A 27,455-nucleotide genomic window follows, 5' to 3' on the forward strand; every position below is an offset into this window, starting at 1 on the left:
CAGCCTTGTGTTGAGAGAGCTGTTGAAAGTAGCAGGAATATAAGGTGAATCTGGCTTGATATCGCCTTCCCAGAACAAACTGCCTCTTCAGGAGCAAGGTGCAGGCAACGTGAAGCCAGACCTTGTCCCGACTCTCCCTGCTTTATGACTTTCTCGTGGGTTTGCGTTTTGGGGTTCAATCTAAGGAGTTTCTGTCAAATGTACTGTTAGCATTGTCAACATGTGGTGTTTTACTCTAGATTAATGCTGTATCTAGTGCGTGGGAACACATGTAGGTGTGGAGACAGAGAAATCTAGGCCCTTATTCTCCAGTGGCCTTGTGCTTTGAGGATCATTTACACCTTCAGCAAAATGTGTGTGGGGTGGGTATGGAAACACTGCTAAATCTGAAGGGGCCTGCCACCCACGTTGGGTAGGTGCAAGTGATGAAACACAACAACCAGCGCATCATCGCTGAGGTCCGCAGAAGTTGGGCTTTTTGATATTTTATTATTCCTCCCATAACTAGAGGAAGGCCGTTCTCTGTAGAAGCGAGCTTTGGTGTGTTATGCTCTCCTAACAATGGTGTTTTCTGAGCTGTCAGTTTGGGATAGATGCATGAGAGCCAACGGGATGAAAGTGGAGGGGAGGAAAGGTGGACAATACGAGAGAGAAGCTGGGCTCTTCAGCCAACAAAGAGCCTCCAAGACAGAAGGAACCATTAGTATGTTTCACGTATTTCCCCTTCCCAGTGCCAGCTCACATCCTAACACCTATTGAAACTGGTTTGATTCTCATGTCTGGTAACTGGGTGAGATTAGAGCTCGCTCCCTCACTGTGGGTCCAGACTCTGCTAACACTTGCCCATGCTTTCACCATGCCAGTGGCCTGGTTGGCTGGACAGGGAAAGCAGTGTTTTTCTTCTCCCAAAACAGCCTTGCACTAGATAAAATCCTGGGTAAGTCACTGATCAGCCTGTTTCAGCAGGGACTGGGGAACCTCTTCTTGCAGAACTGTTTTCTTGGGAACTCAGCATCACCTGTAACTACAGGCAGGTCTGTGGCCTCGAAAGAGCCCACAGCAGAAAAGGAGCAGGAAGAAAACCTGTCAGAAGGATGCAAGCACTAAATCTTTTGTGCCGGCCCAGCTGGAGACAGCATCGCAGCTCGGACTGATACGAGAAGGAGAAAGCACAGAGATGCTCAGCGCTGTGCCAGCCGCCCACCAGCAACCACTCTGAACCTGCCTTCTGCGAGTGATTAGGTCTCACACTCCTCTGCCTGGCCATCCTGGGCTAAAGGAGCACCCGTGGAAGCAGGATGTGGTGTCCGTGCACCCTGCTGCAACCCCTGGGAGCGAGTCTCTGGGGAACCAGAAGACCCTTTTGAAGGCAGGTCAGGAAATGAATCAGTTGTGGCAGCACATGGATGGAGAGCAGGGCGGCTCACACACCTGTCTGCTTTCTGTTCTGGCCTGGTAGGTTTGTGAAGGCCCAGCCAGTCGAAACAGCTCAGCTTTCATCTCCTGACTCACTGAAGCATTTTGTGTCAAACTTTGAAAGCCCGGTCAAAAATGAAACACAGCTAACCGCAGGGACAGCACGACCTGCTGCGAATCCCAACCTGCTGCAGGGGAGACAAAGCTGGTGTGAAATGGGCGGGTATTTTTCCCATGCAAACGGCGAAGGGCTCCACCATCGCTTCCTCCTGGCCAGAGGAACCATCTGGGATGCAACCCCAAGGAAATCCAGCAAGAGCTGTAATTATATCAAACCTAATTGAGGCAAGCCAGGACATACTCCTTGCTTAAGTAAAGCGACGCAACTGGCAGTGTGACAGAGAACCTACACCTGGGAGTTTCTCCAGCAGCCGCTGCTTTGAGCAGGGCCAGGGGCAGTCCAGCATGGGGTGCGAATCCGTACAGAGACCCCCCTGCTGCGCAGCGCTGATCCGGAGAACGCCTTGGCAGGAGCTGAGCGTTGCTGGGAGGGAGCTTTCTTAACAGGAGAAACTTGTGTTTCTTCCCTGAGGCTCTGCCTGCCACAGCCTCCGCCTCTCTCTCTGCCCAAACCTCACATCCCCTTGCTTGTAAATTTTCGGACGGCACAAACGCCTCTTCCACCCTTGACTCCCAGGCCCCTTGCACCCAGTGCCAGCCTGGCTGCTGGAGCCGGTGCCAGGGCAGGTGCCCAGGCAGGGAGAGGAGCCGGTGCTCATCACCTGGGCTCTGCTGCCTCCCCGTGGCATGCCCCCCCACCCGGTGCCACCCCGCCTGACCCGCTGCCCCGTGCAGGGCCACGCAGGCGAACCCCCAGCCAGCCTGCCGGGCGGGTGTTTTGTCCTCAGAAAGCCCTGCAGAGCTCTGCTCCTCCGGTCCTGCTTTCTAGGACTTGTCCCTCTCCCGGGGGCAGAGCTGTGCAGCAGCAGGACTTGCTCTCGGCTCTCTGCCTGCCTGGACAGGGCCGGCAGGCGTGGGGCGACGAAGGGGCTACGGAGCAGCCCCTGCCCACCCACCTGCCCACAGCTCCCCTCCTGCAGGAGCCTCCGCTCTGGTCTCCTGCTTCATCCTTTCCTCCTCCTCCTCTGCCCTTTGCCCTCCCTCACACTAGATCTCTTACTTTTACAGCTTTTTTTCCTCTTTAAATCCTTTCCTCTCTGCTTCTTCCACCTCCTCCCTTTCCCCCAAAATAATCCAAACCTGTTCTTCCTCACTCCCCCGCCAGGCTGGCACTGCTTGTCCCTTCCCCACCGTGCCCTCCCTGAGGGACCAGCTGGATAGGGCCCTCCCAGCAGGACCCAGTGCCACCTTTCCCTCCATAGGGCACGACGTGTTCTCCAGGGTCGTAGCACATGGCAGTAGTCACCCATCCCCACCCCTAGACATGACCCTCTAGATATGACGGCTCAAGACTTCCATGGGTACATAAGCTTGGCCGTAGACAAGTCATCCTGCAGCTCTGCATCCTGCAACCCGCCCGCCTACAATGGTTTTGGGGCTGGGATGAGTGACGAGGGATCTGCTGGACCTTTCTGGACAGCTGCCGGTGGGGTTGGTGGCCAGCTGGCATGGAAGGTGGCACCGGAGCAGCAGGCACCCAGCCCTTCGCCTCCCTCGTGCGGGGACTGGCGGCTGTCCCCAGAGGCACTCGTCGGTGGAGGCCAGCTCCTCGGTGGGATGGCGGAGAACCCGCACCCTGGGGCCAGCAGCCCTGGAAGGCAAGGGCTCGTGGTGACTCCGTGGTGGTGGTGGCTTGGTGGCAGTGGCTCCGCAGCAGTGGCAGTGGCCTCTGGTGGCAGTTCTGTGGTGGCTCTATGGCAGTGGTGTCTCTGTGGCTGTCCTACGGCAGGTCCGTGGTGGCCCTGGGGTGATGGTGGTGGCTCGGTGATGACTCTGTGGTGGCTCTGAGGTAGCAGTGGGGGCTCTGTGGTGGTTCAGTGGTGGTGGCACTAGGGGCTTTGTGGTGTCCCTGTGGTGGGGTCTCTGAGGTGGCAGCGGGACTCTACGGCGGCCCGGCGGTGGCGGGACCGGCCCCGCAGCCCCCCCGTGGCGGAGACCGCTCCCCCCGGCCCGGCCCGCGCCGCTGCCCGGCCCGCGCTGCCCGGCGCCTCCCCCGGACCAGCCCAACCGCCCGCGGGGGGGGAGCCGCCCCCTCCAGCGGGATGGTTGCGCCCGCCCCCTCCTCCCGTAGCAACGAGGCCGGCGTCGGGCGCTTGCAGCCGGGGCGCCGCGGGCCGGCCGGTGCGTACCGCCCGCCGGGGAGGGCCGGCCGGGGTCCCGCCGGCAGGCCGCCGCCCCCCGGCCCGGGCAGCGCCGCCGCGCCCTCGGCCGGGAGTGGGCCCGGGGCTTCGGGGTCTAAGGAGGGGCTTGGGGGGGGGGACGGGGAACGGGCCCCGCCGGGCTGGGCCTAGCGGGGGTGGAGGGACAGAGGCCTGGGGGGCAGGAGAACGGCGGGCGGGCGGGTGGAGGGCCGGGGGGTGGATGGGCGGGTGCAAGGTGGACGGCTGCACAGAGGGGTGGATGGACGGACACGCGGGTGTGGGTGATGAGGGAGTCCCCCTCGTGTTTTTCAGGACGCTGGAAATGTCGGGCAGGGCTTGGATTCCTCAGACCCACTAGAGGTGGGGTGTCCCCCTGCCACCTACGCTGGTGCAAAGCGGGGGCCGTGGGGAGCTGCTTCCCCTTCCCTCGGGGTGCCTCGCTCTGTCCCATCTCCACGATTAGCACAATTAGTTACGGCCCTTGGGTTGCTTCTCCTGCACCCCGGTAGCAATGGAGGCTGTTGTGCTTCGTAAATGAGACAAGCATCATTGGAGTCACGGTCTAAATACTTTGTGTGGTGTCTTGTAACACCCGCCATGGCTATAACCTCAAAACGTGTGGAGTAACCGTGTCGTTAAGGCACTCTGTGTAATGAGGAACGCTGTTCGCCATCAGTCTTGCTGTTCCCCCCTGCGTCCTCAGGTTCTAGTGGTGGTTGCGTGGTGCCTTCCCATGGAGAATGGAATGCATTTAAAAACCCGGAGGAAAATCAATTTTAAAACCACGCAAACTGTTGGAGGGAATGGGCTGCTATAAAACTCAAAATTACTTTCAACTCCCTTTTTAAAGTAGAAGAGGTTTGAAGTAGAGGATAATGTTTAAAGCAGTTTGTTGAGACTGCATCACCTTGTCTGAGCTTATATTATATGGCTTAAATTATAAGAAGAAGGAATTTCTACATGTTGGTGTCCGGATGGTGTAGTAGTTGGGGTTCTGGCTAATCCACAGATAAATAGATTTCAGATAAATGACTACAAGATTTCAATCCACGGTTTTGCTTTGGGGTTAGAGTATTTTTAAAGTACTTTTTTTTCTGTTGCAATTTTTAGCCGTTTTGAACCTTATTTGAAAGAAAAGAGTCCATTTTGTCAAAGCTTTGGATCAAAGAATCGAAGTAGAGGCAACAGATCAAAAAGCTCATACCAGACATTGAGCAAGACACGTGGGAGTTTGACTTCTTGGATATGTAAAGCCTGGATTTACCGAGAAATTGTAATTATAGTTTTGCCACGATGACACACAGATGCTGTAGCTAATGTTGTGTCAGCAATGCCATTAGAATATACTCTCATTTTGAATAGTTCAATTTAGCATAGTACAACGTACCTGGTATATCTAGGAAACGTGCTTTTCAGGTGTGAGAGAGCATGACTGAACTGCTGGAAAGATAGGCGTTTCAGCAGTCGTGAAAAGATTTTCAGAGCTTATTATAGCTAAAGCTGGGATGGCTTGGTGCCAGGCAGATGTTTGCCATTGAAGAACGGGGTAGATGCTCCCAGATGTGCAGGGGCAGGGGGGAGTGAAGGATTATTGAGGTGGACAGAGGATCTGCTTTCAGGAAGACATCTTATCTGCTTGTGATGAGCTGAACTCCTTTCCCCCCCTTCTCACTTTGAACCTCTCCTTGTTGGAAGAGCTCCAGCCCTGAGGAAAGTGCTCCGAGTAGGAAGGGACTGAAGGCTGTGAACATGCCATGCAGCTGGCCTCCTGCCCACAGCCACAGCAGCCAGAGTGTGACACTAACAGGGCTCTGGGCAGTTTCACTGCTTTTCTTCAGGATTCCTTGGGCAACCAAGAAATCCTCAAGCGCGAGCTATTTCACACTGTCCACAGTTGCTCTAGCAGAGTTGCCTGAAAGCTCAGGCTGCTGTTGCCTGCTCGCTGCGAGATGGAAGGTGTTCCCTTCCCCAAGCAGTGACAGCCTTGGCAATCTACGCCAAGCTCTGCTGCCCAGGGATGAGGATCCGGGGTCACCCTTGGATGGAGGGTGAGTAGGACAGCCCTGGAGTCTGCATGCTGCTCGTCGTTTTGGGGGGCGTGGGAGGATGGAAGGTGCTGTTGGCAGAGTTGTGGGCTGAGGAAGAGTGAACTGCTCTGCAATAAGCCCCTTGGCTCAGCAGCTAGGCTGAATAAAAGAGAGAGGATCTCTCTTCTCGTCTTTTAAACCAACCTGGAGACCATTCCTGAGAGCTGGATGGGAGCACCAAACCCCCTGCTAGCTGGAGGCTGGCACCGGAGCGAGCTCCCCACCATGCTCTGGGAAACCTTGCTGGAAACCCTGGCCACATCCCGGCAGCTGGGGTGGCAGGAGAGTAGGATTCCCTTTGTGCTTAGCAGTTCTCCCATCTCTAGATCAGCTTTAGCACACTCAGACAAGCTGTTTTACTCATCTGTCTGGGGAATTGCCGGGAAACTTTGGAGGCCTGGTTTTGTTCTTTATTTTGGGTGGTGCATGTCAGGTTTTTTTGTAGTTACAAACACCAGACCCTCCCTCTGTGCAGTTGCGAGAGCATGATGGATGTTTTTGAGCTGGACACTGAGTAGGGATTTGTTTTATTTTGAGATAAGTAACTCAGGAAGGACTTTACGGAGGTGTGAGTGAGTACACAGGGAGCAAAGCAGTGAAGAGTTAGGCCTGCTGTGGGTGGGCTTGGTACACACTTCTCCCGTCACGGGAACTCAGCCATCGGCAGCAGCAGCCACATTATTTTGGTTCTAGGCAGAGATTGCCAGTCGTGCTAAATTGGGAGTGAGCTCAATCGCTCACCCTGCTAAGGTTCATCTGAACCTTTGCATCCTGGAGTTAGCTTTTTTGAATTGGACGGATTTAGGATTCTGGTCCTAAGAGGTAAAAGTACAGCAAGTCACATTGCCACCTCTGCCCCTGCGCCCAGGAAGAGGATGCTCAGGTGACATATCAGGAGAGCCACCGCAGGGTCGTTCCACCTTGCTGCTGTTCTCTGTGCCAGTGCAGCAGGCATGAAAGAGTCCAGCAGTGATTCATCAGGAATCCTTGGATCTTGGCTGATACTGATCAGTCCTGCTGGGCTGCTAAAATAGATATGGCCAGAGCATAAAATAGCTAATAAAAACAAAATCCTCCATGGAAAATTCATTCTTCAGGGTATGAAGTTCCAGTTGCTGTGCCAAAGAGAAGCTGAGAGGGGAAAGATTTGAGATTTTCTAGTTTGAAGGAGGGGAGGGGTGTTATTGATCTTGTCTCCCAGGTCTCTCCAATCTTTTACTCCATTTCACTTAAAGGATTCGCATCATGGTAACCTTGATTTATTATCTGATTTCTTTTTTGATTCAACCTCTCAAAATTGTGCACTGGCTTGAACCAGCAGTAATAAACCAGCACAGTTATTCCCTCTTATCTCCTGCATGCATGTAATGCTTTCTCTGCTGTGTGTACCTGATTCATTTCTGCAGACAGACAGCAAGGTGAAATTTAGAAAAAATTGCCCTCTCTGATCAAGAGTATAGGACGGGCCGAGTTTCCACTCCATTCAAGAGCAAAGCAGAGAGGGCATGGCAGGAAGGGACGCTGTGTTGTCGTCTCCAAGTCAGGATGAGACTCCAGACAGGTACCGCTGTGGCCTGCAAGACCAGGCAAGGTCTTTCTAACACTTAGCTGCGGCAAGCTGGAAGACTCCCACGTAGCAGCCTGTTGCAGAGGCTTGGCCTCCAGAAGTAAGCAAGGCAGACCTGTGGGTCCTAGCGAGGGTGCAGGACACAAACTGTTAGTCAGGTAGGGCTGGATGAGGAGTCTGGGTCTCCAGACTCCTGAGCAGGAATTGATGAATAAGCCATATTGCATTCGGGGTAGCCTTGAGAGACACCGCAGAGAGCTTTGTCTCATAATTTATAGGAATAAGCTATGCAGGTATGTGTACATCATTACATCGGCATGTGTGTGTGCAGGCTAGAGGGGCTTGTGTCACTTTAGCTGTACTAATTAGTTACAGTAGTCATCTCTGTGTTTAGACAAGTCTAAAATCAAGGGTTGCATTATCATCATGCCAGAAGTCCAAGGGCTGCTCTTAATTAGTATCTCTCAGTGTGCGAAGGTTTTTATAAAATAAAGCTCTACAGCTGTGATATTTGTCTGGACTTGAGTCTCCCAAGGTGGAAGAGTAGAAATTATTTGTGAGCTGAGATCACCAGCAAAAATATCCCCTGCAGGAGGAGAGAGAGGGGAGCTGCTGGCTGTATTTTAATATTCGTTAGGCGATGCTTAAACATCTCTCCTGAATTATTTAAATGAAAAAGTCAGACTTTACACCTGGGAGTAGCTGTGTTGGTATCTAGGCTGTAGCCTACTCCCACTGGAGTCAAGTGTGACAAGGTTTTTAAGGGATTTGGGTACAGCAAAAGTAGCACTTCTCTTGTAGTCCCAGTTTACTCAAATTCTCCTGGCAGCCTTTTGAATGCTGCCACAGATCTGGGAAGCCCCTGCTGCTTCAGGAAAGCAGCTTTTCATGTGTGTACTGCTGGTTTTCCCCTTCCAAAATCCATCTGAAGTAATAAAGCACTCTCTTTCCCTGGGGTTAGTGAGCCATCAAGTCAGCCACATGAGACCAATGGCCCTCAGGTCATGAAGGCAGCGAAGGAGCTTGGTATCGAAGCAGGGGATCGAACCTACCTTGTTACTCACTCATCTTAGCAAGTCAATGATATCCAGCGTGGTGGGAGGGTGTGGAGGAGCGCCAAAGGTACAGTGTTTAACAAGCTTAATGTCTTTCCACTCCAGCGAGCCCAGGGTTGCATCACAGCATTGTTTTCCTAAGAAGATGGATAAAGCAAAGAAGGATTTGACGAATTCTCTGGGTAGGAGTCCCAACCCTCCCGATACCAGCAATGAGGCTTCATGGGCCTGCAGTCCAGGAACGAGTTTGTTGCTTCCTGATAGCTGCAACCAGGGGTCAAAAAAATACTCAGCCTTTAGACAAAAGACATTTTATGCTGATGTCCTCACTCCAGGAGCCTCCAACATCTCAGGGGTAAGTGCAAAGAGCAATTCTTTTTCTACCACTTTCCTTCTAAAATGGAAGGACCTATGGTACACCTGGTATGGAGAAATACAGCTTTCACTCCAGGTCCTAGCCCTTCATTTTGGTCAGAGGCCTTTGTGCAAGACCTTGACCCTTACAAAGTGAAGCCATTAGGCTCTTCCTGATCATAGTTGTGCTGCCTTTCTCAGTGGCCAGTGCTATCACTGTCATGATGTTGCTCAGGTTTAGGATGCCAGCATGGCAGGGCAGGCATGTAGTTGTGACTGTAGATGATATTTGGAAGTAAAACCCTAATGACTGCCTGCCTAATCAGGCCCCAGTCCACATCTTAAGCTGACATCAGCCTCTACTCTGCTGACAAATCCCCTGCACCTCAGAATCACAGAATCAGAATCGTATAGGTTGGAAAAGACCTTTAAGATCATCGAGTCCAACCATAAACCTAACACTGCCAAAACCACCACTAAACCATGTCCCTAAGCACCTCATCCAAATGTCTTTTAAATACCTGCAGGGATGGTGGCTCAACCATTTCCCTGGGCAGCCTGTTCCAGTGCTTGACAACCCTTTCAGTGAAGTAACATTTCCTAATATCCAGTCTAAACCTCCCCTCGCGCAACTTGAGGCCATTTCCTCTCGTCCTAAACCTCTGTGCATTGGGCTGAAGTTTCCAGGTATTTGTGCCTCTTTGAGTCTTTTCTGACCATTACTCACAGTCTCAGTTGTCCCTAAAGCTCTGGTAAAGTCAGTCTCACTTTCTCTCTGGACCTCTATAACCCACCCTCCTGCTGTGCTACAACTGTGCTTTGTTATCTCTGACACTTCCCTGACATGCTGCATTTCAGGATGTTTGTGCTGGCCCCCGTATGTACCACGCTTTCCTAAGACAGGCAGACCTCGAGCAGCACACCCCTAAAGGTAAATATACTGAGAGGAAATGTGATGTGGCAGGAAATGGGGCCATAACTCTTACGGTTGCTTATAGTGAGCACGCTGGGAACTAGGCTGATGACTCTAGGTTAGTGCTCTGCTTTTATTCTCCTGTCAGTGCCAGGAATGATGCTGAGCTGCTTGAATGTCTCATGAAAAATGAATTTCATTTAGAGGTGGAGCAAAGTGATCTGATTGGGTGGTAAAACCATGCTCCCTTTTCTCCAGGATATATCCCACCAGGGTAGACTGCATTGCTGCCTATGGGAGTTTGGTCCCATGGGCTATATGCCAGGAGAGCACTCTATTTGCATGCATTATCATTGTGTATGGAGCCAGCAATGCCCCTTTTCTGTGAAAATGGGACCTGCCTGGGAGAGCTGTATTCAGGATCTAGGTACCCATAGCCAAAATCATGGTCCTCTCATTTATTCATTCTGCATCCAGCTGTGCCCCAGAGTGGCTTGTTCTCCCTAGATGCAAGGGGTCTTTGTGTATACAGAGCTGCTGGTCCCACCTGCTTACAAGAGCTTGTTGTATCATGGATGCTCAAATATAGGAACAGAGCATGGTCGAAAGGTTTGCCAGCGCTCTCCTGGCCCCTAGAGCACTCTTGGGGATATGGATCATAGACTGGCAGCGGGTGGGGAGAAAGTGTGCATGTGAGAGGATTTTAGTCTTAGAGAAAGATGGTAACCACCTTCCTGTGCTTAGAAGTGACATTTATTTTCATGAGTGAGGACAAATGACTGCATCCTCAAGTGAATCTTGACAAGCTAGACTCATCCCTAACAAGTGGAGACAGATCTCTATTTATGATCTGCTGCTTCTTCAAGGGGGAAGAAGCTATCAAGCTGGAAATGTAAATGCAAATGAAACACTAAGTATTGACATAAATAGTTGATAGTGCACAAAGTGCCATAATGGATGGTGCCATGGATTTTGCAACAATGAAGTGACAAAATTGGAACAGCTGTGCTCCATGACAACAAATATAAATCAGGGCCATTCTGTAAAGACCCCAAGCAAGAGATATGCATGAGGCTAAAGGAGCTGTAGTAAACCCTCTGCATTTTAGGGATTCATTGAAATTATTGTAAGCATGCATGTTGGTATGGACAATGGAAATGTTTAGGATCTTATTTATTCCAGGCTAGGAGTCCTTCCTAAGAGAGGCGAGTAGAGAGAGGAGTCAGTTCAGTGGCTATTTCCTTTAGTCCCTAAGCAGACAATGTATAGCTACGAGGGTTGTGTCAGGGGCCATTTAAGAAGGGCAAGGGAATGACCTCTTAGAGGACCCTTTCTGTACCTGATCATCCTGAAACGTGTCTGGCTTCAGCATTATTGGCTGCTCTGCCCAATTGTTTTGAAATCAAGGGGTCGCATGCATGACGCAAGCAGAAGCACACAGAGCAGGGTGAAAGAATGGGTCCAAAGCTTGACATCCAAAATACCCGCTTATGAGCCAGAACCTTAAGTTTCTCCTTGGTGAAGTGTGAAAGTTCATCAAATGAAAAGCTCTCACTCCACTAAAATCTATTTTTAGCTCAATGCTTAGCTCTGTCTAGGGAATAGTGCTTTTTAAAGCTTGCATGCAATTACTTAATTTAGGTTAAGCTTCAAATTCCCAGTTTGCTGCTGTTCTATTATTTGTGGCTTGTTTAGCAATATAAACAGTTTAGTTTATTTATGGGGTAAATGACATGGTTTAATTTCAGCCAGTTCTTGGAAATGTATGCTTTTTGCTTAGTCCAAATTTCCATTGAAAACATTTGGCCAAATCGTGAGATTGTTAGCTGTTTAACTCAATTTTTTCTCACACCACTGCCGATGCGAGTGGGAGGTTCGCTTGAGCAAAAACTGAGGAGAGTTTTGTCCCAAGTAAGGTGTGAATAGGGACTTCAGCACATAAAGATGACTTGAGCGGCTTGTTCTCTCCTGCAATATTCATAAGCCCTTGATCACCATCTTGACTGAGTTCCTCCCAGCTACGACTGACTCTTGGTCTCAGGGCACCCCAGGGAGGCAGGGGAATCCCACCCCTTTCTGAGAGTGAGGGAAGCCATGCACTAGAGATGGTAACTTGCCCACGATTGTGTAGAGAGTCTGTAGCAAAGCTGGGAACAGAACAGAGCTCCTTAGAGCCAGGTCAGTGCCCTACCTCCTAATAAGGTGCATGACTAATTCTCAGTAGAAGCTTCTTCTATGCCATCATTCTGATACTGGAAAACCATAGTGATATTGCAGCAGGAAAAAAGGTCTTCCTTTCTGTTTGCCATTTGATGTCTGCTTGATTTCTCTCACAAAACTAGTGAAGTGACTTCTGCAGACAACCCAGGAGATAGCACAATCCTTCTGTGTATGTGAATGTAAAGCAGAGTGATGTCTGGTGGTTTCAGACGTGTGTTTCTCTTTGTCTCTTAGTCACAACCTTCAAGATACCTGAGGACTTTGGAAGTGTCCTGGATAAGCAGGTGATTGGACCAACCACCGAGAACCTCATCAAGTCAGATTTCCCGGTACAATCATTTAAGCCCAAAGTGCAGATTGCCTTCCAACGGCTTCCAGGGCAATGCCCTCGGAAGATTGAGGTAGAGAGGTAAGTAACCAGAAAGTGGCTAGAGACATCATTACGGAATGGACACAGCAGATGAGGGTGTTGATTTTTGCTTTCAAGACATGACATGTCAAAAATCTTTAGGAAAATACTATTTTCTAAGGCAGTGGTCTCCAAAGTGGGGTGTGTGCATCGCAGGGACTGCACAAGACAATTCACTGGGGTGTGGGAAGAAAATATTTTTTTAAAATAGTGTTTATTTCATCTTTTTCTCATCCTTTTTTAATTTCTATTTTTGTGTATGCTCTATAATGTACATAATATATTAGTACAGTAGTACATGTATATAATTTATAAATTGGACTAGATGATCATTATAGGTCCCTTCCAACTGAACTATTCTATTCTATAGGTGAAGAAATATACATGTATGCTGTGTGCGCTCAGAAACTTTTTTGCTCATAGGGGTACACAATCAAAAAGCGGAGTTACAGGCATGGGAGCCCTTCTAGGCGCATTAAGTGATTGTTTCCCCCTCTGATTCAAAACAGGAGAAGACGGACTTATCTCACCTTGGATATTGCTCAGCTCTTAGCTAGCAAGGGGATAGACTCCAATCAGCTGATGCCAAGGCACTGCGATCCTGACAATATGCCAACTATTGAGGAGAAGAAAGATCCTATCTTTCCCATCTACCTCCCATTAAAGGTAAGAGAGCGTGTTTGGCACTTGTGATCTATCTCATTGCTTATACCACAGGATGTTTCTGAGAATTGCAGAACACTTAGCCATCATTCATACAACAAGCAATAAAACAAGGAAATGCTTCAGAGCAGTTTTGGGCCCTGAAGAATCTCTACAAGGTGCTGAGCATCATCTGCAGGGTGCCCACAACTAATAGTGCCTCAGAACTAATAGTCCTTGAGGGTGCTCCTCACTGTCATTTGTGTGTCCAAAGAAAAGGTGTTGTCTCATGTTTCCTTCCGGATGCGGTAGTCAGCAGTATTACTGCACGAGACCTCTCCAGGTGGTGTCTCTGCTCCCTAGGAAAGGGCTAGAGTTACAGATACTGCTGTTTGGGAGAAGATTGTTGATCAAAGATCAGCACAGCTTTTGCACCTGGACCGTTTTCTCTTTTTGTAGCCCATTTAGGAACTGCATGTTAATTTTCCTCCCATGAAATTTTGTGTCAGGTGTTTTCTTCTCTCTGAAGTAAGACTTAATTTCACTCATGTCCTGGCTTTTTAGATATTTGACAATGACGAGTATGACTGTCGAACTCCAGAAGAGTGGATCTCGCTAGGACTGGAGCCAGGATCTCACAATAGAAAGCCAGTGCCTGGAAAAGCACTTTTACCTACAGATGATGTACTGGGACACGGTAAAGCTTGAATGAGTTACTGCTCAAGCGAGGCAACACTAACACTGACAGGCCCATTCAGTAGAATGGAGCATGTAGATACTGATGCAGCTCTGAATAGCAGAAAAGCAATAACTCATTTTGACCAGGCTCAGCAGACAGAGCAAGAGACCAGGGATCTCGATGACTGTCAGTCCTGCCCTGGACTGACTGTTTCTGCTTTTTTAGAAGTAGCCTCTGCCTTTTGCCCTCCTTTCTGCGCCTGGAAGTCAGTACAGTCAAAATTTTACTTTATTCATATGTAGGTATCATCATGAAGTTAGTTAGTTAGCTTGAACACGGTATATTCTGCCTAGATTTCACTGCGAGTGCAGGATCAGAAGTCAAGTTCAGCCAAGTAGTAAATCTGGGGCAAATTAAGTGATGTGGTCATCTCTTGTTTTCCTGTCACTCAGAGCCTTCCCAATGAGAAGGCATCACTAGGTACAGCTGTACTGATGTCCAGTTGTGGCTGCAGCTCATATCAACACGTCTGCACTGGCTTTAAATCATAGGAACTGGCATGCATACTGGCTGCAGCTCATATCAACACGTCTGCACTGGCTTTAAATCATAGGAACTGGCATGCATACTGACTGCAGCTCTGGGGCAACCTCCAGAGGCTTGGCTGTCTGCAAAACCTAAGCATAAAACGTAAGCTGTGTGGATCCTCGGGCAGCCAGCATGTGATGGCTGAGTTCTGCTTGCAGCTGGCTTGGGGAACACTGCACCTGATCACTCCCCAGGTTGAATGGACTGTTCTGCACACGAGTAGTCAGACCCCTTAGGCCCTGGGGGAGCTGAAACCACTGGCATCTGTATAGTGTCAGCACTGTTGCAAATTCCTATAGCTCAGACCCATGGTTAACAGCATCCATTCTCAACTTCAGTATAATGCTGTCCTGACCTGTATCTATATTGATAGCGATAAAAATATATATCTGTCTGGATGGCACTTCCCAGCATTTAAGAGGATCTGAACATTTAAGAGTTAGATGCCCTGGGCATGACCCAGAGAAATAATAGACTGGGGGAGAAGGCACAGGGTTTTACGCCCAGTCCCAGTTACAAGAATGAGGACTCATGTGGAGGGCAACACAGAGCTAGGGCCTTACATGGGAAAGGAGAATGGGATTCCCACAGAGCCCATGTGGATAGTGAAGGGCCCTGGATCAAGGGGTGAAGGAATTGGAAGGCAGAGGGGTCCCCAGCTATGGGCTGAAAGAGAGGATGTAGGGGGATATGGGATCCAAATATGAGACTATGGCTGCAAAGAGTGAGTGGGAGTGCCTGAAGCAGGAGATGGGAGAATCGTCCACAGGGAACCCACAGAGGTAAGAGGAGGAAAATGGAGGGCTCTGGTGTGTGCAAACAGTTGGAAATGCTAAGCTGTAAGACCTGAGTTCATTATTTAGTTGATCACAGCAGACATTATGTGAGATTGACTGAGATTCAAACTAGTAAATGGATTTGACCGTAGCATCACCACTGATCAGGAAAGTCCATTTGCTGTAGCCTCCAAGAGAATGGACTAACCCTGTTTTAATCCTTGATTCTCTCAGAGGACCCCAAAAGCCAGAAGTTAATCTATGAGTGGATTGATGTTGGTGTTCTGGATTATGACAAGGAGACAGAGCTCTACTTGGTCCATAAAACAGATAAGAATGGGCTGGTGCAGGATGAAGAAGGGAGACCCATCCTCAATGGAGGAATAACTCCACAAGGTGTGTTTCAAGTAAGGCCTTTCGGGACCTGGCGTATGCTCTGAGAGCCAGTCCATTACCCATGCTGGTCCTAGGTAGAGATGGGAAGGACATCAAGAAGTAATTTAATTCTTTTCCCTGTTATCACTCTTGACATGTATCTCTTCACCTGTCCTGAAAAACCTTCAGGGGAGAAAACTCCACACCTCAATTTGACAACCTATTTGAGGCCTTCTCTTTGGAGATACCTTTTTTTTTTCCTCTGTCTCCCATCTTTCCTGCCTTCAAGAAAAGTTAAATTATGGTCTTTCTGGGCCAATGCCATTTTGAGGGTGAATGTGAACAGATTAAGATGAAGTACCCCCCTTTTGAAAGGTTTGGAGATGCTGCTAATACCATGCTCCTTGTCCCTTGCTGTCCTCAGCTTTGGTCCCTCATTTTGATCTCCAGTAAGCCAGCCCAATTATATTGTCCAATAAAAAGCTGCTGTCGGCATTGCAAGCTGTTCTGGGTTTTGTTTTCCCTGTAGGCTTTTTTAAGCTTTACTTTAATTTCCCAGGAAGAGCCCCATTGTTGTCATGTCAGTACTGGGTGCCACGAGTTTGCCTACTGTTTCTGGCCGAAGATCCCCAGGTGTTTGCACAGCGGGTAGTTTCTGCCAACAGCTCGCGTAAGAAGATGCAGGCGCTGCTACTGTATCACCTGTATGTGGACTGCATGCCCACAGATGGACTGAATAGCATCAGCGAGGAGAGCCTGCAGAGAATGAAGCTGTTGGCTATGCATTCTCCCAAACTGAGGAAAGAGAAGAGGTAAAGCATCAAGTACATATCTGGAGTCTCAGCCTTCAGTCCATTAACATTGTAGGACTTCATAGGGCTACAAAACAAGTGGCAATGGAGGCAGATCTTGAGCATCCAACTCATAGACGGTGGATCTCATCTGCCCTCCAGCCTGTGCACATGCACACCACCCTCTTGCGCAGAGTGTCATCAGAAGTGGGTAGGACAAGAGCCCCAGGGACACATGTACAGGATGGGTGATCTGTCAGTGTTCCAAGATGAAGTAGATGTACTTCATATGCAGATCCACTGAGCCATGCTCACACCTGCAGTTAAGTGGCCTTCAGTAGCAGGAAGGTTGGACAGAAATGGCATGGTTGACCTTGCTGTCTCCCTGTGCTTTCAGGGAACAGATCAGTCATTGCTGAATTGATCTGCAGACCACCAGCTGTCTCCAGAGAGTTGGCTGTTGTCTGCTGGTGACTCTTCTATTTATTAACAGCTGCTAAAATCAAAAGAAGATCTGCACAGCGTGAAGCAAACAGAACAGGAGATCTCCACCTGGATATAATCGAGTGTCTCGTTGAGATGCAGTTCATATCAGGAAGGTGTTTTAAGCGTCCCTGGGCTGATGAATCATGAGCCATTGGTGTTGTCGCTGGGAATCAGCCATGACTGATTGCCCTGCTCAGAGACAGGAAGGTGTGAAGGGCTGCATGGTCTGCCAGTCTAAACTAGAGAGTAGGAGAGTAATTAGTCTCTGTTTGTGAGCAGAAATATAGGTATAAAGAAAAGTACTCTGCCTGCTTGAGGTGAAAGATGATGATTTCCTAGGGCAAACAGAGCAGGGTTTCAGCACTTATACACATTTTTTGGCTGAGGAGACTGATTTCAAGAGGTGTTCAGCAGGTGGCAGTTGGGAGGACAGCTCAGATAGTCCAACTTTTCCAGAACTGCCAGCTGGTTTCCTCAGTTCTTGTTTTTTTCCCCTCCCCTCTGTAATGCTCCCCCTGCACACCCCCAGTGGAAATTTTGCTTTGATCTGAAAAGACACTTGAGACGGCTGCAGTCCTAGCCCCAGGTCCCCACTTGCCTCTGTCATTAAATGTCTAGTTGGTGGCTTTGCTGGCTGCTGCGTTGTCTGCACAGCTCTCCTAATGCATGCAGTAGTAGGTGAGCTTCTGGGTTAGCAAATCCAGGAGGGAGTGAGTGAAGGGCGGGTTTTGCAGTAAAGCTACATACATACCTCAGACACCATGGGTTATCATTGTTTCCATGTCTTGTAACAGGATGTTAGACCATATGTGCTGCCTGGAGAAAGAAGTGAGTTTAGACTATGAACGCACCATGAACAGGATCAGCTTTGACAGAGTCGTCACTTCCAAACCTCAGACGTTTTCTTATGTCACCCTGCCAGACAAAGAGGAGAAGAAAGTACCAGAGAAAGGTACGGGACACAGTGAAGCAGTTTGAACTTGGCATGGTTATAGGACCTCTTGTCTTTGACAGGATTCATGCTTTGTTGTAGAAAGTCTCAAGTTCATGTTAATGATTAGGGTTCATAAAGGGCAGCAGCAGGAGATTATATGAGATTTTTGAGTATGTCTGCTCTTTTTTAGGGTATATTTGCATGTTCATGTTACCTCAGTATAACACATTACCACCCATCAGCTAAGCTGCAGTAACTCTGCAAGTGAACCCTTAATGACACCAAATGCAAGGCAGTGTAATTAGCTTAACTGCCTTCTGCTCTGCTCTGTGCTGGGGCTGGCCACTTTCCATTTTCTGTGCAGAGCTGTGGTGTACCTCAGGTGTGAAAGAGGGCTCAGGCTCTTTTAGAGTCCCAAACTGGAGGAAAATTACCACAGTAAAAGATGGGGGTATATTTTGTGCACTTCGATCTTCCAAAGATTGGAACACCTTGAGGTGGTTCACAAGTGGCCTCTCACAGATGAGATGACTCAGCTGTGCCCTGAAGCCTCAGTGGGAAGATTCTTCAAGTCCAATGTTCTTTCTCATGGAAACTTCGTGAGCCAAGGCCTCAGGAAGGTCAGGCACCAAGACAGTCCTTCACGCCCTAATGGGAGGCTGCAGAAAGTCTCTGCTGCAGGGCAGAGGCTCTCTTTTCATCCAGCCATCTGCTGAAGCTGCTACATGATAAGGCCTGTGCATCACAGGAGAGTCCTTTTCACAAGCGCTATCCCAAAGGGAGCTGTATTCTTCGTCTAAAACAGAAGCTGGGATGGCCATTTCAGGCAATAACATGGGGTTTTTTTCGGTGCCAGGGCTCATCTGGATCCCAGACTATCCTTTTGATGAACGACAAGCAGATTTCAACTTTGTCTCACTCCTGACCAGGCCAGAAGTCATCCTTCTCCTTACACAGGTGCAAGATGAGTGCAACAAGGCAGCTACCACGTCTCTCTTTAACTCAACCTTAGCCAAGCCTGTCTGCTTGGAGGAGTTTGAACAGATCCAGAGCCAGACCTTCACTCAGGTGAGTGGAGGAAGCATGGGGGGTGAACACATAGAGCAGCCAACAGAGCTGTCAGCGTGTATTAGACAGATGCAGCAGCTGCAGATCGATTCCCTGGAAACGCATGAGCTTTCAAAGGAGACATTATGGGTGCGACAGGGAGGAATTTGCATGTGTGTGTCAAATTTATTGGGATGTGGGGAGAATGGGCTGAAAGAGCCATAGCCCCCTAGTTAGCATCAGTCAATGCTGACCATGCTCCTAGTCATGTGTTGAACAAGTAGCCACATAGGGCTACAGCCCTTCTTTCCTCCTCCTGGTCTCCATGCAGATAACTGTCCTGGTTTGCACTCAAAAGTTTCCAGTTGTTTTGGTTTTATTTCCCCATCCCTCTAGCTGCAAGGCACAAGAGGTTTGATTCCTCCTGAAGCACTCATGGGGGAAATGCTTTTCTACACTGTTCTTTATGTACTTAATTAGATTAGTCTGCTTGCAATGCCAGTAGACAGACTGGGACAAAAATTTGCAACGCTGTGGTAACTCTTGCCAGAAGATCTTCATGGCCTCTAAATGAGGGCAGTACATTGCATGCTGGATGTGGCCGCACAGAGTAGCTTGCACAGGGTTACACAGTAAATCAGTGGCTGAGGGCATGTGCTGGTCCTTCCCAGTCCCATGCTGTTTCAGCTAGGCAGTGCTGTCATCCACTCAGTGACTGAGGTTTTTTTATTACACACAAACAGCAGCTGCCCGTGGAGCAAAAGTGACACTTGGTGGTATTTCAATAAATTAAAACACTGCAGACTGCTGCTGCCCTTGGCTTCTTCCCCTCTTTCTCTTCACTTGTCAAGAGAAGACAACAATTTGTCCTTTACTTGCTCATCATACTGTCTACACAACTTTTTATGAGGGACCCTGACACAGGCAGCTCCAGGGATACTGCTCTATAGAAAAGAGAACAAAAAGGAAACATTGTGTATAAAAGGAAATAATAGAGAACTCCCGCTTTTTAATATCAGGCTTTCTTTTTGTAGGTCTTTTGTCAGTGAAGGAGATGTATGGCCAGGTTCAGATGGCACGTGTGTGTGCATGAATTTGAGAGCTACTGTTTAGCTGCCACAGCTCTGAGAGAAGTTACCTTTCACAGCAGAGAAAGGTCCAGCAGTCCCAGCTAGCAGCTAACCTCACCATACTCCTTTCCCATCAGCCCTTGGAGGATTACACAGCTTGCGTTGTTTCTTTGCCCTAGGTTCAGGTGTTTCTCAAGGATACTTGGATCAGTACTCTAAAGACTGCAGTAGAGAGCAACCTGAGAGATGCAGGCAAAGACTGGTACAACCTGGAACAGAGCCACTGGGATGTCTACCAGATGTCCAAACTGCATAAGCTGATGAAGCGCATCAAATTCATCCTTCAGGACTCTGTGCGCTATCTGGTCCAGAACTCACTGATTAGCTTCACCCAGCTTTTGCTGGATGCTTGCCGTGGTATCCTGAATTGCTCAGAGGACATGGAATGGGGAGGTGATCTCATCAATAGTCCCTACAGGTAAGGAAGAGAGAGGAAAAAAAGGGTGGAAAGAGCAGAAAAGTGTAGTGCCGTTGTCTTTCTAACTACTGTTTTTGCAAGGAAGCTTTGCACAGTATAGGGGCTTTTGGCTGGGCTGTTCCCCCCAGTCCTCCACCTGACACATTTGCCTGAGTCTGGAAGAATGACAGAGCTGGCTGCTCTGTTAGTACAGATTTCAAGTTGCTGTTAGTGATATGAGGCAGCCCATCAGAACCATGGTCTGCTACTTTGACATACTGTTCTAAAGATTAGCCACTTCCAGCATTCTCCGGGGAGCAAATAATTACTACTAGCTTTTTTCTGGAGGCCAGGAAGAAGAATACCAGGAGGCATGGCTGCTTAATTCCATTCTTGGATTAAAGCTCGGGAGTAGGATCTGGCCTGGGATCTCTAAAGCATACCAAATTCGGGTTGTCACAGTGCCTAGAATTTTCTTCCTTTGGGTATTGATTTAAGAATTTCTGTCCTTCATGGTATTAAAAAGGAAGGTTTAGAAATTGAAAACAGGAAGAAAAGAAAAAAAAACCTGCCACTCACATGAGGCCTTTTACCTTGAAATCAGTGGCAGTCTTGACACTGACTTCAGCTGATCCTGAGCCATGCTGGTAACATACAAGATTGGGAGATACTGAATATAACTTCTGGAAGGTCCATTTTAAGAGTATATTGGAGATGCTGAATGCCTGGTTTGAAGAACATCTGCAATTTTTCTGTAAAGCAGCTCCAATTCTCAGCATAAGGTTATGATTTTTGGGGATCCTGGTGTGTCATGACTGACACTTCCTTTGCCTTTGATAGACAAGAGTTCTCGATGTCATTACTGGTAAATTCAGAATGCAGTGTTTTGTACCTTCGTCTGCATGGGACAGTCCTCCTCTCCTCTGCTTTCCTTTCTTGTCCAGTAAGCATTTTAGTATCAGCACCAGAGCAATATAGTTGTGTGCCATTGTCTCAAAAAGCATCCCTGTTCTTCCTTATGTCTTCCCACTGCAGGCCTCAAAGGAATCCACTCTTTGTAACAGACCTTGTGCTAGACAGCAATGGTGTTCACTTCAGCCCCCCTGTGGAGAGCTTTGAGAAGTCCCTCATTTCTCTGTTTGACAAGGGAATCCTGGTGACTCACACTGTCCCACAGCTGGAGAAGGTGAACTCTTCTGCATCAACAGTGATATAGCTGTGCAAGTCTTCTCAGTGCATTGCAGCTGGGCATAGACACCCCTGAGCTTGTACTGAGGGAGAGAGTTGCAGAAGTAGGTAGCTGGGAATCCAGTTTAATTAATTTGAGCACAGCACTATGCTAATGCAGTTCTATTCTGACAAGATTTCTTCAAGCTCCCCAAACCTGTAGCTATTTTATGTGGTTGCTATCTCTGCTTTGGTGCTGCAGGTTCTGTGGAGAAATGTCCTAAGTAGCCTGGTTGCCCTAAGCGCATGGCAGGTGGTAAAAGCAGACTCATAAAGGAAATAGCACCTTTTCCAGTGCTATTTCAGTCTGGTCCAGATCTCTTCTGCATATGCATCCTTCTGCCTGTTACTGTGAAAGACCTGTCTCCCTAGATCCTCCTCCTTGGAGGGGCGGGCAACGGAAAACTGATAAAACAAGTCCTGACACAATGTAAAAGGATGGACTGCATGACTTCCCAATGGTGCCACTAGTGATTGTCTCACCCTTCTCTTGAGGAGGCATGGTTAGCTCTGCTAGTCCTGAAAGACCTCTCTCCTTCCTCTTCCAGTATGTGTTGGAGAACATACTTATCACAGGCACACCCTTGCTGGACTCAGTGGGCTTGCACGAACCACAAGTGGAAGAACTACGTGAGGCTATGCGGTCTGCCATTCAAAAGGCACTGATCCCTCTCCAAGCCTATGCCAAGAAATATGAGAAGTTCTTAGAGCTAAATAACAATGACATCCAGTACTTCCTAAGGTAAGTGGCTTCTGACAGGGGCACCTCTAACCCAAACGGCAAGCCTTTTCAGAAGCCGTTGTGTGGATGTGCTTGAGAATGCGGGACCTGTTCTGAGACCACAAATGTGCGTGATGTGCCTCAGATGTGAGATCAGGCAGCCTTCAGCCATGGGCAATGGTCCATGCTTTTAGAGGACACTGGTGGTGGCAGTGAGAATTTCTTCCTGCCTCTGACAGCAGTCACATTCCTGTCATGTTTATAAGTGTAATTGGAGATATTAATGGCCCTAAAAATGACTCATCCTGTTTGAAAATCCAGTTAGCATACTTGACTCTGACCTCCTTCAAATAGCATCTGTTCAGGCTGATAACATTCTGTAGAAAGTAATGTTTTCTTTTGTTTCAGCCTCATTGTTTTCACTGCCAAAACTCTGTGCACCTATGCTGTCCTTTAGCCTCTGTTACTTTAATGGTCTTCTTTTTAGGCCTCATGTTTTCTCCAAACACTGGGAATGAAGCCCTTTTTCTCTTTTGTTATTCCAGCTTAATCAATTTACAAATCCCATCTGACAAATTCCTGTCTCTTCCCAGAACACACTGAAGTGCCTGCCCTCCCCCAAGGTGCCTCCTGACCTTGCCCTGTTTACACCAGTGCTTTCATTTTGTCTCTCCGTCTCCTCTTGCCTTATTACCTCTTTCATCTCTTTCTTCTGCTCCTTTTCTGCAGCTAAAATACTTTGTGCTCTTATTCCACTCCACACCTATTGTGCTCTAAAACCTGTTGTGGATTTGAGCGTCCCTTCCCTTGCTCCCCAATAATGTTCCTCAGCTACATACCAGTTCCATGTCTTCTTGCATATACATCTTCTGAAACTGGGGGCCTGTCTACACCTCTACGTGGGTGTAGCTGCAGTGCAGGTAGGCATAGGCAGCCTGGCTTCCTCTGCTTGGCGTTGGTAACCGTAGCATTGAAGACAATGAAGCAGAGCCGTCAGTGCAGGCTGGTCACCAAAATAGATGGACTTTACATGGGATGTCTTTGCTACTATAGTTTCCTATGCTCAGTTAAAGCTAGCGCTCATGTACTTGTCTGTGATACAAACAGTCCTCACTTCCTATGTAGGCATATCTTTACTTGTAAGGTCTAGAAGGCATTGGTACCCTCTCAGTCTGTGCTTGCAGAAAGTTGTATACATTCAAATAGATGCGTGTTTTAATAACAGTAAACATACTCATTAATTTAATGTCTTGATCCTTTGGGTGGACACGTCTGGACATCCTACGAACAGCCTGGATGCTCAAATAATCTTAAGGTCTATGTTACCTTTTCTTGTTGGTATTTTTATTTACAGAGACTACGAAGAGCAATGTCCATCTGCCCAGGAGGTGATGAGAATAGTAAACATGCACTTGTCTGAAAAGGAGAACCTGGACAACATTCTACCTAGTTCTATTGTCATTGGTCCCTTCCATGTCAGCATAGAAGGTGTTAAGCAAAATCTGTCCAAAAAATACAAAGCGCTTGCCACTTCCATGTTGGACATACTGGCTAAAAACCTCAATTTGCAGGTGGAGAATGTAAGTTAACTGGTTCAATAGATTATCTGTCAGTGTCTTGTCTTGCTCTTCTGCTTTTGAAGACACTGTGTTTGCGAAATGGCCAAAAGACAGTAACTGAGGCCACATTAATGAGGATGTTTTAGAGATTGCATCGGAGGGATTATTTAAAAAAACGACTAGAGGGGAGATATGCAGATTCAACCAAATCAAGTATTAAATATACTTAATAAATTATGTGCCTGAAAGCTGTATCTCTTGAGACTAAATTCTTCAAGACCCTGCCATCTTGTAAAAATGTGTGGGTGGATTGAAAAGATCTGCCTAGTAGACAACTGGAAGGTCCTTCTGCTTGCTCTAAGGATAACTGGAATATAGACAAGTGCATCTGCCAGAGGGTTGTCTAAATCTGTTATTGTCATCATTTCAGCTACATACCTGCGGTTCCTCTTCCTCTTTTTTTGGCAGTCTCATTCCATTTGAGCTCAAATGAGATGGATGGAGAAAGACTGTGGAAAGAAAAAGACAGAACAAGACTGTGTACTCATCGCTTTAGACCACTTCAAAATGGGAAGTGGGTGGATCGTGGCAGGTTTTCCAGTTTGCCCATTAGCAATTAATGACTTTTTGATGGTCTTCCTTTTCTCTGCTGTGTCCTCCTGCAGATCTGTGATGCATATAAAGCCATCAGCTGCAAAATGCATGAGAAACCAAACAGCATCGAGGAGCTGGCTGAGCTGCGGGAGTGGATGAAGGGAATCCCTGAGCAGCTGGCTGTGCAGGAGGTAGGGCATGCTCTCCTGATGGATAGGGGACACCAAGGGAAGGGAGGAGGAAATTTGTCAATGCAACGTGTGGTGTCTCAGAAACAGAACTCCAGTTTTTTTGCTTGGATGTCTTTGCATGCAATGCCATAAGATTCCTGGCTTTGTATTTTTGTAATTCCTAAGATTTGTATTTTTAAATACACATATCATGAATTTAAATATCTATGCAAAACACAATAGCAGTTAAAAATCTTGCCTAAAAGACTTATGTGTGCTTTTTGCTACCTTCATGATCCATTCTGCATTTGTGTACTGAATAGCTGTCTTCTAAAAATGAATGTTGTTTTCAAGAAAGTATTTCTGCTACCAAATGCTCATATTGCTGTTAACATATTTCTTCTAATAGGACATTCTAGTGCCGAGTTACTTCAAAGTTATTTGAAGTGTAGGTCTTCTCCCAGCTGAACAAATTTGGAACAAAGGCATCAAGCTGTAAGCTGACTTGTCCATGTCAGGGAAAGAACCCAGAGGATAACCCAAAACACTCGATTTTTGTCCAGCACTTTATCCACTAGGTCACACTTCTTTTCATTCATATAGAATAGAGGGTGATGATGGCGTGATCATTCGCAGAACAAGGGGTTGTAAATCTCTTCCCACTGTTCACACAGCAGAGAAGCAGCCTCCATCATATTAAGCTTGTGTGACTAACGCCCTTCAAAGGCACCTCATGAAAATGAGGTATACACCAGAGAGTTGGAATCAGTATGGTCTAAAGGTGTCTAATTTTTGTCTCTTTCTCTCACCCTGTGCAGGAACTGATTCGTGAAGTCATGGAAGATTACAAGGTCATGGAGGAATTCCTTTACAATCTTACTGAAGAAGATTTCAATGACAAGTGAGCACAAGGCATTTCTCTCACTGTCAAAGTGGGACACTTTGCAGCAATTACCATTCTCAGTGCTTCAGGGGCTATATGTCTGTCAAGACCTCCAGCAGAACTTTTAAGTGCCTCTCGGGCTATATGAGCACTGAATTCTTGAAATGAAGTTTATAGAGAAGAAGTGTGGGTTCATGCTGCCTTCTGGCCTGGGGCAAGGCAAACTGGTAGCTATTAACCTGTTTAACCTATTAAAGCTCTTTTCTCTTGTTTTTTTGGAGACATTTGCAAGGTCTCAAAGTGCACAGTTTAGTCTGTGTCTGAAACTGAATGAACACTTCCAAGGTAGGAATGCTCCCAGGGTTTTCTTGGGACTAGGAAGGAACATGAACCCTGTACTGTTACTCCATTTCTTTTCCAAACAGTCCCCTCTTAGCTTTATCTTTGGCTATGTTATTCAGATTGGGGCCTGACTGTGCCCCAGTAGCAGAGTCAGCTCACAAACACAGCTACACAGCTTCTAAAGTCAGCTCAGCCCTGGAAGCACCTCTCGTATGACATGGACTTGGTCCAGTGTGTCAACCTGAGTGAGTCTCTGCAGAGTGCTCCTGAAACTAGAAACATGGGATGCACAGTGCAAAAACCCCACAGAAGCTGCAGGAAAGCAGCTCAGCTCTAGGACATCTTAGCGTAGATGTAGCTGTATGCCCACTGACCAGACCTGGCACATGCAGAGCTAGTAGGAGATTGCTGCATCCCCAGGCGCTGGGAGGGATGTGACCTCGAGTGTAATGCTGCAAAGCTTGCATCTGGCGTTGCACGCAGGCTAACAAGTCCAAATGGAGTAATGGATGGGCTACGGCTGAGCAAGAACCAAGAAACCTGCCTTGGCGTGAGCAGCCACTTTGTGCAGCCTTTCCTGTATCTGCATTGCACTTCCCAGGGCTCTCTGCAGAAGCCTTGCTATCCAGGGCTTCACTGTATCTGGGTTACCCTGGCCCCTCGCTGCCCTGCTTAACAGGAGGCTGGCTTTTTCAGTACCCCTGAAAAGCCACAAGCCAAGACTCTGACCCCATTTTTTTCAGTTCCTTGTGAATACCTTCAAAGACAGACATTCCCTCTGAATGCCAACTGTTATTTTGCTGTCTCCTAGCTTTTCAGCAACATACTGGATTTGTTCCTTTTAAAAAGGCCCTCCACTTCTCCCCAGCCCTCTCCAATTGAATAGCCTAGTCACAAGGACTGCATATCAACAAGACAAGCTGGAAAAAAATGTTTTGTTGAAACCACATGTGTTTCTGTTGTTGTAAAGCTTCCTTGTTTGGTGGGAGTTGGCTTTCTCATTTTGTTATTTTCAGCATTTCAAACATATGCTCAAAAAGCTTCTCTCTCTCTCTGTCTCTCCCCGCCTTTTTTTTTTTGTTTGTTTTGTTTTGTTATATCATGTGAGTGCAGGTGGGCTGCAAGTTACTGGCCGCTGAAAATAACTATGCAAGCTGAGTCCATTCGGCTCCAGCACCTGGAGGATGAAGACAAATTTCGCAAAATCCAGGTCATAGATCAGAATGGCTTTCAAGACAAACTGGAAGAAATGCAGGTATTAAGCCCCTGACAATAACCTGTCCAGAGAAGGGGACCTTGAAGCTTTTGTGGTCAGCCAGGTGGGAAGCTTTCAGATGAGATTTTAGTCAGATGAGTTTTTAGGTCAATGTATTGTTGGATGAAAAATTGCCAAGCTCCCCCCCATTTTTTTATTGGAAGTTGGGCTTTTGATTAAGAGTTTAATTTTGGTGTGAAAGACAATACTTTTTGCAGAAATACTGTTTTTTCACTGGGAAGGTGTTCATCGAGATACAATATTCCGATTCTTGGTGCTTGGGCAACACATGCATCTCTTTTTTCTTTGTTGTGTACTCAGTTCCCTGCAGAGCATCTCCCATGATACGCTGCTATCAAGGGGGAAAAAATACAGCATTCAGTCATGGAACTCATCTCGTGTGAAAGACCCTGAAATAATAGCAGAGTTTTGGAGCTGAGATACCTCTGGTTTCTGCTGAAACAGTTTGAATTTTACTTTTCACCAGAAACTCTTAAGTACAGAAAAAAAATGCCAT

At 47.7% G+C, this 27,455-nt stretch overlaps 1 protein-coding gene across 1 annotated transcript in view; it reads left to right on the plus strand.

The window, feature by feature from the left end:
* The first annotated feature begins 3,676 nt into the window (after positions 1-3,676).
* DNAH1 (dynein axonemal heavy chain 1) overlaps positions 3,677-27,455 on the plus strand; it is a 76,948-nt gene continuing 53,169 nt past the window's right edge. Inside the window, exons 1-17 of the mRNA XM_072875777.1 lie at positions 3,677-3,717; positions 8,552-8,801; positions 9,659-9,731; positions 12,168-12,342; positions 12,852-13,008; positions 13,549-13,681; positions 15,262-15,423; positions 15,962-16,214; positions 17,474-17,631; positions 18,470-18,681; positions 19,910-20,208; positions 21,223-21,373; positions 21,963-22,156; positions 23,490-23,715; positions 24,360-24,479; positions 25,277-25,359; positions 26,797-26,938. Coding sequence (XP_072731878.1) covers positions 8,592-8,801; positions 9,659-9,731; positions 12,168-12,342; positions 12,852-13,008; positions 13,549-13,681; positions 15,262-15,423; positions 15,962-16,214; positions 17,474-17,631; positions 18,470-18,681; positions 19,910-20,208; positions 21,223-21,373; positions 21,963-22,156; positions 23,490-23,715; positions 24,360-24,479; positions 25,277-25,359; positions 26,797-26,938 — 2,748 coding nt within the window. The 5' untranslated portion in view covers positions 3,677-3,717; positions 8,552-8,591. The remainder of the gene's footprint in view (positions 3,718-8,551; positions 8,802-9,658; positions 9,732-12,167; positions 12,343-12,851; positions 13,009-13,548; positions 13,682-15,261; positions 15,424-15,961; positions 16,215-17,473; positions 17,632-18,469; positions 18,682-19,909; positions 20,209-21,222; positions 21,374-21,962; positions 22,157-23,489; positions 23,716-24,359; positions 24,480-25,276; positions 25,360-26,796; positions 26,939-27,455) is intronic.

The sequence above is a fragment of the Ciconia boyciana genome, chromosome 11 (assembly GCF_034638445.1).
Source record: "Ciconia boyciana chromosome 11, ASM3463844v1, whole genome shotgun sequence".
Taxonomy (NCBI): Eukaryota; Metazoa; Chordata; class Aves; order Ciconiiformes; family Ciconiidae; genus Ciconia; species Ciconia boyciana.